General features: G+C 36.2%; 1 protein-coding gene across 1 annotated transcript; it reads left to right on the top strand.

The window, feature by feature from the left end:
- Positions 1 to 48: 48 nt before the first annotated feature.
- LOC139444670 (uncharacterized) lies at positions 49 to 10,241 on the top strand. Its single transcript, XM_071225601.1, has 12 exons — positions 49 to 111; positions 1,002 to 1,137; positions 1,656 to 1,821; positions 2,183 to 2,411; positions 3,076 to 3,872; positions 5,286 to 5,385; positions 6,514 to 6,601; positions 7,008 to 7,086; positions 7,391 to 7,427; positions 7,546 to 7,603; positions 7,948 to 7,994; positions 9,102 to 10,241. The coding sequence occupies exons 1-12, from the start codon at positions 49 to 51 to the stop codon at positions 10,239 to 10,241; spliced, it is 2,940 nt and encodes a 979-aa protein (XP_071081702.1).
- The last annotated feature ends 1,220 nt before the right edge of the window (positions 10,242 to 11,461 follow it).

The raw sequence follows: 11,461 nt of genomic DNA, 5'->3' as shown, positions 1-11,461 counted from the left end.
ATAATTGCCAATCAGCACCTGTCCGGTGTTGTCTCTTTTTTAAAAACAATGAATTGGGTTGGAGGAGCAAGGAAAAGGGTGAAATTGCAGGGAGAAAAGAAACTGCAGAAGGTTTTGATGTGTTTTTGATATTTTCTGGCCATGTTCCCTGGTCGTATAAAATAATAATAAAATAAAATGCATTTTCTACGTTAATACTTATATGATACAGATACTGATTATTTTTGATAGCTCTATTAATAGCCTACATTACAGTTTTACATCACATGTATATTGTTGGCTTTGACATGTTGATACATTTTTGGACATGTTGATAATTTTGTTAAACTAAAAGGAAGCAAGGATGTAATATATTAGATATGTAAGACTGTACAAGGAAAAAATGTGATAAATTGGATAATTTTCATCTTGAATACACAATATTTACAAACCTTTTCTGAATAAAAGTCTTAATGGGCCAGGCATTCATTTGTGGCATGATCTAATGTTAGTTCATCATTGGTTACTTGTATCAAAGAGATGATTAATCTTGATTTGTAAATGACTCTCAGAGACAGAGATAAGGCCTGTAGAGGAATAAGGCACATCCAATGCATAGGCAGTCCCAGCAAATGTGATTCAAGTCATTCTAAACCCACTTATGTTTGGTAACAAAGATTTTATTATGTACATTTTTCCAGCAATTAACAATTGCCCGAATTACACAGAGACAACTCCTCGCATCACTAATTACAATATCTAAAGCCTTATGGTATTTGGAAATATTCAAATAGGCACCAGACAATGGAACATATTTCCACTTCAATTTGGAATATCTACTTTTCGTAACAATACATATAAATTGAGCAAACATATTTGGCCATTAGTCTTTATATGTCGTGCAATTTCCGCCTGCCTTACTGAACACAGCAGATCATGATTATGTCATTACTGTTATTCCATTTGAATCATTGATGTGTTGAGGCCAGAAAGCAGAAACTTTGATCTTATGTTGATTTTAGGAATTCTTTGAAAGAAAAAGACTGCAAGCAAAACCATGGAATCAATTTCGAAGATCACCTGCAGTGAAGAGTGGTGCTGTCAGTCGTGATCTACTGGCTCTGCAAACAGTTAGCAGGATACAATATTCAGATCAAGGTTTTTGTCATTCATTACTTAAGTAGAATGGATAAGAATTCTATACTGCTATCTATTTGATATGAAAAGAAATGCTTCATTATGTTATAAATCTTACAAAACATTGGGTAAGGGTATCTCCTTTCGTTTAATATCATAAATCATTAACCTTTAATATCAGTAAACTTAGAAAATGTTATATTTAGATTGAGAATGTTATTATGGAGTGATGGGGAGAACCTAATTGTTTTGTCTGATACCCAGCTGTTACAAGGTTAGACACATCTACGAATCACCAGTGTGAGAATAGTGAAAATCTGGAAGAACTACCAATGGTTGCGTCAAAGAGTGTCTGCTACTGTAGTGAAATTGTTCCTGTGTACAAATTTTCTCAAGGAGAATTATTCCCATAGAATAATTTTTTGGAAGTATTTTTTAAAGCTGTCTTGGTAGCTTGCAGTTTCCAGTCTAGCATTGTGGAGAGTCTTGATGAAGTTGAAAGTCAAATTTTATTCATTGGAGTATTTGTTTTGTTTCAGATCTTTGTAAACCTGTGAGAAAATTAGATTTAGATAAGTTCAAGTCAACTGTCTGCGGTCGAAAACACAATGAAGTTGAACTTCCACCGTCTCCAAATGAAATACCATCAATGATTACCCTATTTGAACAAGGGTGTTCATCAAACACAACTGGAACCTACAAAAGGTTATATTCATTTGATTTGTTTATTTGTTTGATTGATAGTAAGCTTTTTTTGCTTAGCTCACCTGGCCTTATGTCATTGTATGTCCGTCGTTGTCATCCGAAAATGTTTTATATTTTCGACTTCTTCTCCTTAAAGGCTTGATGAAGTTATGATCACTTGTCTTTGTCATTACTTAGTTAATTTACGTTTTAACATAATATGATGCATTCACTTTGTAGACTTAAACTTCACTAGAATGTGAACAAGGGGCTAAAGTTACAGACCTTGACGTTTCAATAATTACTTATCAAAACAATTATGGTTATATATGTGCTCAGAAAATGTCTCTTTATACCAGTTCATGCATGTTTGTTTTCACAGCTTACCAACTTCCTCTTCCAAATCAAGCTCTTTCTGTCCAAGGAACACATCAGGTTCAGAATATGACACTAGTTCGTCCTCATCTGCTTTGAGTCATCTATCATCTGCCAGAGGGCAAGAAACTGACAGACATTTTCCTCACAAACATACGTCCTCTCAACACAGGATTTCAAAAAGCAACGAAAAGATTCTTGATCCGTTTGAAAAAGACTTTGTTGCATTTACAAAGGTTAGTTTTCGAAAAAACCTTAAGTTCATCTAAGGTTGTAGCGTTTTCAAATAGAGGGTGAGGAAATGAACTTTTTCATCAGTTTCCCCCTTGGGCTAGGGAACAAAATCATTCTACCAGACTAGTATCAGTCTGTTTGCTTGAGAAGGTTAATTCTTATTATATTTTTGTTGTTGTGAAAACAACTTGAAATGGGATGCTAGTCCACTGTACTTCATTCATAAAAATACCAATTCACATCTGTAATCAGTTTAGTTAATTTCCAAACCTGTAAAGGAGATAGATTCATCCTGATATTTGCTGAAATAATATTTTAATGTAGGGACCCCCTAAATTGTTAAATTATATCAGTAGGGCCAGAACAATTTTATTATCCCCCGCCACAGTGTTAGAACCTACACCGAAACCATCGCTCCTAATTGTAATAAAGAAGTTCGTCCATATGTCTCATCCTTACTCATTACAAATACAGTTACATATTCTATCATAAACTGCAGATGGCAAAACAACACCAGTAATAACTTTTTTTAGTGCTGCAATTAGACCATTTACAAAAAGGCCCAGTGAACATAGTTCACAGGAGCTAATGCATTGCACACAACCAGACATGTCATATTGGCGGGGGATATGAGTATTTCATGCTTGTTTTTATTGACACTTGCAGAACATCAGACCAGTGCCAGCGTTATTGAAGTCAGAGAAGCCTTTCAACAAAACTCATGTATCTAAGAGTGACCGATCTCGCCAAACAAAAGATGACAAGATATCCTATAAACACAGTATTGCTCCAACACAGAAGAAGGACAAACTAAACAAGATGACCTTAGATCCTTGGATAATTGAAGATTTCCAAGCTACACCATTAGTGAGGTATGACACCGGCGTCAAGAAAGCAGCCAGATTAGCATTTCATGGTGGAGATACTTACGAGTCCTTAAAAGATAGAGGCTATGTATCTGAACAGCCACAGACAACATCATCACATCATCATAAATTCCACTGCAAGGATAATGGTTTGGGCTCAAACAGAGGACATGAGAATCTGAGTTTACAGTCTTGTGGGTTGTTACTGGACCATGAAAAAAGCGCAGTTCGTGAGACCAGCTTACACTATGATGTATACGATGGCAACATTGAGAACCGATTCAGGGATTTTAAACCAAAAATGGAAATGGGAGAGAGAGAAAAGTTAAGAAAAAATCAAGAAATGTTTTCTTTCTCAAATTTCGAGAGGGGGAGTTTTGACATGGATAGCAGGAAGTCCAAAAACATGAGAGCATCATCACCACCATCACCTTCCAGACAGAATTTGGTTGATTTATTCAACAAAAGAGACATGAAATATATATTCACAGAATGTTTGGATTTAAAAAGAAACGACATCAGTCCAAGAGAGCATTATGGATCACAGATTTTGACAGACTATGATCTGATATTGTCATCAGGTACACATGGAGATCGGTATGTCAGTCAATGCTGTATCGTCAAAAGTATTTACTAGACCAGACATTTTTGTTTTGGTTAACAGATTTAATTGTGAAAAATGTCAGTATGTTGAAAAAAACAAAAAACAAAATGCATTTCTAAGGTGTTTGTAAGCATCTTAAATTTTTATATGTATCGGTAGGTAAAGTTCTTTTTTATGCACATTTTGGCCTGGTTAGAGTCCTGATATTATAATGCTAATATCTGACAGTGGCATTTCATTGTCATTTTTGTTGTCAAAGCCATCTTTACCATCTGAAGTATGACAATTTTATTTTTTCTCTGAATTTTGAAGTTTAAAACAAAGCCCGCAAAAATGTAAGGTCATATGGATGTGAAAAACATACAATGTGGTTCATTGTTCAATCATGCCATTAGTGAAACCAGAAACTATTGATGATAGATGCCATACATCTGCTCATAATGTTATATGTGATATTTCTGATCCATTACAGGAATCTGGAAGAGTCCATTTGTTAGCTGTAAACTGGTCCCAGACCAGCCGAGTTATTTTTGTGGTTTGACCTTGTTATGTTTGGCCTTTCTCAAGTTTGTTCAGATTATTAATCTGAGTCCTTAATCATATTGAAAATCCTACTTAAACCACAATCATTGCTTTTATTTTATTGAGTTCAAATTTGGGGATCCTTAGGGTCAGGGGAGAACGTCCACATTGTTGTTGTGTAGACAGGCTCTTGTGATCTATGCTGTATGCGGTCGAGCATTGTCCTGCTGGAATACAACATTGCCGTTGCCTGCAATTGGGAGGACATGTGGTTGGAGAATTTTGTTGATGTATCGTTGAGCTGTAAGATTGCCCAGGATATGGACCAAACCTGTCCTGCCATGATGAGAGATAGCCCCCATCAAACCTGTCCACTTCCTGTACACAGTTTGCGGCGTAATGTACTCCACGACGTCTGTAGACCCGTGCTCTTCCATCCCCTCGACGGAGGAGAAATCTTGCATCATCGCTGAACCAGACATTTCCTCATCGCAGTTGAGGCCATATCCTGTGTTGACAGCACCAATGCAGTCGTTGTTGACGATGTTGTCGACTCAATATGACTTGTAGAACAGGATGTCTTGCTCGTAGACCTGCTGCTCTTAAACAGTTTCGTATGGTCTGGTCCGGGATTCAGCGCAGTCCGGGTATTATGGGATGCAATTGAGGTGGCTGTGGTCGTCCTTTCACGTAGGTGGCGCAGTTGGGGGTGGTTACTCCTGGTCGTCCCAACTTTGGCCGATCATGTGTTGACACATGCTGGTGAAACTGATCCCTTACTTAGCCTTGTGATGGTGCTGGGCGCTACATTGAAAACCCTGGCTACAGCTGATTGGGATTCCCCTGGCTGCAAGCAGCCTATGACGTTTTTTCTTTGTTTTCAGCAGAAAATCAGTAAATACATGTAAAGTTAGATCCCCACAAAAAGCTGATGTGTTTCTAAGTCCCGGGCTACCATATCTGGAAGAAGAACGTACGTTCAAGGTCAGTAGTTCTTAAAATGTCATTATCTTTTCATGTTTTATTTTAATGGTCAACAGTAACTACAGTGCTCATACTGATGTCCACAGTGAAACCTTGATTCCTTGAACTTGGAAAACCTTATATATATGGCTTATGATGATTTCACATATGCTCAGGGCAAAAAAAGTCAAAGTATGATGCATCAATAGATATGATAAGTTGATTATTTTCCTGATACCCAAAGCATAACAGATATGCTTTAAAGGTCAGGTCTTGCTTGATTCTGTGCCTGTTTCCAGATTAGGTCTAGATATTGTAATAAGTGCCATGTGTTGCACTTAGACATTGTCTCTTTATGATTAAGGTAGTAACTGACTGCCAAATTGACCTACATGATTAAATTGTCTCTTTGTAACTAATTGAGGCAATAACTGACTTCTATATTGATCTACATGATAAAATTTGAGTTAGCAGACTTAAAATTTTATTTTTAATAATGACTTCACTCAAACTTGCCAGGTGGCTCATGCCGAGACTCTTTTAAAGATAATAGTGGTTTTTATTAAGTGAATACACATCCACTCAGATTTGTTCATCATCCAGTCATATGCTATATGTTTGGCTTGAAGTACATATTTACTGCAACACTAGTCTTGAATCTTGAATGTGTGTGTGTATGCGTGTGTGTGTGTGTGTGTGTGTGTGTGTGTGTGTGTGTGTGTGTGTGAGAGAGATCATGTGTGTGTGTACAAATCTTCAGATTGTGTTAAATTAGTATAAGTCTTATACCCTTTCACTTTTTTTCTCTCTTTTGTTTTCTCAAGAGAAAGGAGATAATAAAATGATATCGTAAACGGAAATGATCTTGCGAAACATCTCCATAAACCAAATTTCTATTTACCGATCATTCAAAGCGATACATACATTTGTCAGTCTAAGTTAATATTTGAGACCTAGAAGTAGTATTATACATGAGATCAAATGTAATGGTACGTTTCAGCATTATTAGAAATATACTTAACCAAAAAATAAGCAACAAACATTATTTTGTTGATTACTCTAAATTCTCAACAAACTAAAATGTATATGCCCAAGGTTCATTGAACAATTGCTAGACTTTAATGTTTTCCAATGTAATGTAAACTATAGGGTGATCACAGGGATCCCAAGTGTCCCATACCCTCTGCAGAGTCCTCTACTTCCAGCTGTACCCAAGTCAAACATTACAGTGTACAAGGTAACTGTACAACCCAACTGTAGCCAATCTTCAACAAAAATATGATGTCATAAAATTTCTATCAATTTAATGACCAGCATGTCCAGTTTCCTTAGTGCTGTCATTTCTTTCTAGCCATAAGAAGAAAAATAATTAATTTCAGAAACTTTACCGACATCTCAAAGAAAATAGTATATGTTTAAAAATGAAATTCATTTGTAAATTACAGTCTGCGACTTTAGCCACTACACTGATGTCATTGTCTAGTAAAATTGTGTTCTGGTACTGGTCTAATAATAAATTCAAAATCTACAGAAAGGATGATGCTCATAGCTGAGGTTCAGGCTTGTGGACTCAAAAGTTTTGGCAAGACTGAAATTATACTGTAAAATTGACTGATATATTCAAAATATGTTCTAACTTGCAGATGAGTTATCAGATTTTGATTGGGAATTGCATGGTTCTTCTACAGTTTCTGCTGGTAACCAGGCAACAAACAAAGACAGGCACGTCATTATGTTTTAAGAACGGTTCAGTCTTTAAATTTGAATCGATATAATTTGGATACCATGTCTTGTGGTTGCACAATATAACACAATTTAAGGCATCTCTTGTATGCAGCACAACATGTCAGTAATGGTGAACCGAGATTTTCTATATTTGCAATAATGTTCAAAATGTGTTTTTAAAAGACTAAAGTGATACTTGTTACAGAGTGGTTAGTTGGATTAAGGTTTTATACATAATGAAACACTGGAGACCATCGTCAAAATGTGATCATCACACGATTGATGTTTCTGTTATTTTCAGATTCAAAGCATCAAGAATTAGTGAAATCTTTGAAGAGGTTTGTAGTGTAGTTTGTTACATGTGAAATGAAATCTTTATAATACAAATGGAAATTGCTACTTAAATTTCTGCCATGGCTAAATGAGTTCTGCATATCAAACCTATTTTATTTCTAGATGAGACAACTAGAAAATGAATCACTAGAAGCACAGGGACGAGAAGATGGAAAACAAAGTATGATATTGTTTATAGTCTTATTCATATATTCAGTGTTAAATGTACTTTTGAACAAGTCATTATCATTCAATGAGTTTCAAAAGTTTGCCTATACAATTTAAATATTTGTGTGAGGGCTGAGAAAACAGGTTGTTTTTCCTGTGCAATTTTCATGATTTATATAATTATTTGTGTAGGATAGATTGTTATTTTAATATATAACATTAATTTCTCACTCTGAAGGAATATCAAAATACTGCATAGTCAGCAGTGTTTCACATTCAAGGTTTGGACATCATGTATATTCACTTTTGTGTGCCTACCTGCTAAGTGTAAAATTATGTTTCTGTATTTATTTACAGACACAGCTGTCACACCAACTGACAAATTACAGTCAGTGAGACAGGAGGTTTGTATGGGGAACATTATTTGTTTCATTCATACAATACATACATAAAATAGGAAGCAATTTGATATGTGCAAATTATATTGTAATGAGATTGATAAATCAATCAGATGCAATGTCAAGTTATAACTAACATGTTTTGTGCCTATCATTTTCAAATGAAAGCAAGAGGCAAATTTGTTGTGGTAGCTCACATGCATTTTGCTTGTGAAAATATTTTGAATATTTATGGGGTTTTATGTAGTTTATTTCTCAACATTACTGAAGGCATTGGTAAGCCACAGAGAGAGAGAGAGAGAGAGAGAGAGAGAGAGAGATCCTCATTACTCACAAGTAACAGATTTCAATCGAAGTCAAGGACAATGTATATTGTTTAAGTATACCAATTTAGAAGCCCCACAATTTGATACTTTTCTTGGACAAAAACAATACATGCGTTCGATTAGTGAGTGACCTGAGTCAACCGAGGTTTCTACAGCCAGGCAGCCAGGTTTGACCAGATTCAACCTGAGTTAATCAGAGTTAGTCAAGGATAACACTTAGGGCAGTACCCAAAAATAAACGCAAAAATGCAATCTTGGTTTAATAATAGCGGCCAGAAGGAGAAACACAATAGCCATGTGTATTTCTATAACAACCAACTATGAGAAGTTAACAAGTGTTTCATTGCTTGACAAAGCTGTCAATTGACCTTTCTGTTTCATGCACGTAAAACAACTAGAAAGTTCAAAATAATGCATGGAACTTCAAGCAAGATGCAAAATCATCATCAAAGTTGCATTTGTGATTATAATGTATTTATTGTTGTAACCATTACTTTACTAAATTGGAATAAAACAACTATTGTCCTTCCACATTTTTACCTGTCTGAGAGTAGCTGAAGAACAGACTATTGGCAATATCAAACCCTGTTTATAAGACAGGGTGCTTTTCCCCTCTTTTCAGTGTAAAAGCTTAACAGTGAAAATCATGAAAATTGATTGAAAATGAAAATCATGACCTTAAGTTGCTTTATCATAAGAAATATGGTAATGATTGTGAACATGCTGATCTTTCTTTTACCAGCAACACACATATGGGAATAAGTGAATGTTGTATCTTGTGCTACAGGATGCTAGAGATATAGATGAGGATGCTATGAGTGAGGACCAGCTGGTGGTGAGCCAGGTGGTTCAGGAACTGGTACACAAGGTTGTACTGCAGGACTCACAAACTATCACACATAACTACACCTCCAGGTTTGCTATCCCATCGAGGGCAATCACCACTGCCCCTTGGAAGAATTTCAAGTCAGTATATGCTGACACATCTGCAAGAACTGAACCCATGACAGGCCACAATATTGCTTCTTCTCAAAATGCAAAGAAGGTTGTTGCATTTGTTGGCACATTGGGTCCTAAACAGTCTATGACAAGTAGTTGCACACCCCAGTCATCTAGTGTACCTTCATCTAGTGTTCCTAGTCCAGTTAACAACTGGAACAGGTTGGACCTCATTTCACCGGTCCAAACAGTAGTATTAACACAGGAGTGTATCAAACCTTCTTCAACTCCCTGTCAGCAGCCCAAAACTATGGAAGAAAAGTTGCTGTCAGTGTATGAAGGTCTTGTCACGATTCCAAAGACAATACACACTAATAAACCCAAGTCTACACAAATAATATCGAAGGTGAATCCAGAGACACCTGTCACTTCCAGTTGGAACAGACCAAGACTGATGGAATTATCTACAGGAAATGTCACCAGGGATGGAACCCCTAAACACAGTCTCAAGGAATATGTAGAAAACAAAGACAATAATCCAGAAACTCCTGTCAGATTTCCCTTATCTTCATCAACAACACCTGCAGCAAGAATGAAATATGATAAATGGATTCCTTCAGCAGAACTGGTAGAGATGTTTCCTGTAAATGATGATGAGAAAAACTGTGACAGTTGTACTCAAACGGATTGTAAATTAACATGTGATTTTGGAACATCTCCTATAATATTCCCCTCATCAGGTAGATGTGATGCAGCAACACAGTATGACATTGAAAATGATTCCATGATGTTGAATGACGTTGAGATGTCCATGGAGCAGGGAGACAGTATCGAGTTGATGGACTGTGTGGTGCTGACGGATGGGGTTCTTGGGGACAAACAGTGGACCATCAGTGATACCACATTAGACACTGGCTCCCAGACAGATGATGCCCCCAAATACTGTCTCAGATCAAGAAAAAAATCATTTTCCCCACATGTAGCATAGTTTTGGGTGAAAGTGATATTGATCTTGATTGATGTTGAGATGGCGCACATGGAGGTGATGGACTGTGTGGTGCCACACATCCTTCAGATAGATATTGGACTTCTTGTATTATTAATAAATGCACCACATTGGCTTACTGGATAAACATTGTTGATTACTTTACCTCTTTTAACTATATTTGCATCATAAACTTGTTTTTCCCAGACAAACTGCTACTGGATTTTGACTCAAATCAAACTTCCTGGGACTGCCAAATGGCTCTAGTTTAATGGCTCTTCAAGATGTAAAATATAGAGGAGACATTTAATTGTTTTTGGATTATTTTAATACGGTGGCTCAATATTTGCACTTTTAATGTAAAATATTTTGAATCATGTGCATCTTGTGCCAGTGTTATATTTATTTTGCACAAGGTTCTTGGAATCAAATCACTGTGTATGTTTAAGCTATTCATATTTCTTTCTGTCACAGTAATGTGTATGTTGTTTATGATGCTTGTGAAAGCAGTATATAAAATGGCTAAATCCTGTTTTGGAGTTTTATCTCATTGCAGTTGGAAAGTGTCTGATAGACAAACTGATGCCTTTAGGTCACTGATTGTCATTACATCAATCCTATTGGCTAACAATTGCCTCAGATGGCTCAGGAAAGTATGTAGCAGTCCAGTCTAAGTCAGTTTTAAGAGACAATTCAACTTGAGTTGTGCCTATAATTTTGGTATAAATAGTATTTACTGCGGACTTCCTATTTTTGAGATATACATGTCAGACCATTTTCCTTATTACGTCACTGCTTGTCTCAATTAGCTCTAGATTTATTTGATACATGATAGAGAGTGAGTTAGTATGGATTAATGCTGCTTTTAGAAATATTCCATCAATATCATGGCGGGGAACATCCGAAATGGGCTTCACACATTGTACCCATGTGGCAAATCGTACCCAGGTCTTCAGCATGACGAGCAAATGCTTTAACCACTGGGCTCCCCAACCGCCCTTGAATAAGAGATGCATCATAGATGTAAATACCCAGACTCTACGGTAGGTTCTACATTTGTATGGCGGATGTTTCAAGAAAATAGACTTAAATTCTTTTTACTGTTCTGTTTTAAAAATAACTGACAACAGTATAATTTGTTCATGACTGACAACACAGATTTTGCTCAAAACTTTATTTGTATTTTGACATTATACACAATTTTCATTTGAGCACTTGCTTCA

The sequence above is a fragment of the Haliotis cracherodii genome, unplaced genomic scaffold (assembly GCF_022045235.1).
Source record: "Haliotis cracherodii isolate W230 unplaced genomic scaffold, xgHalCrac1.p SCAF_6, whole genome shotgun sequence".
Lineage (NCBI taxonomy): Eukaryota > Metazoa > Mollusca > Gastropoda > Lepetellida > Haliotidae > Haliotis > Haliotis cracherodii.
Note: the sequence above shows the minus strand (reverse complement) of the source record. Positions and strands in the feature narration are given on the sequence as shown.

Excerpts from the sequence above, each read along its gene's own strand:
- LOC139444670 (XM_071225601.1), top strand. The coding sequence starts at position 49 with ATGAATTGGGTTGGAGGAGCAAGGAAAAGGGTGAAATTGCAGGGAGAA. Across the intron at positions 1,822-2,182 it reads ACAACTGGAACCTACAAAAG|CTTACCAACTTCCTCTTCCA; the intron begins GTTATATTCATT and ends TTGTTTTCACAG. Across the intron at positions 2,412-3,075 it reads ACTTTGTTGCATTTACAAAG|AACATCAGACCAGTGCCAGC; the intron begins GTTAGTTTTCGA and ends TGACACTTGCAG.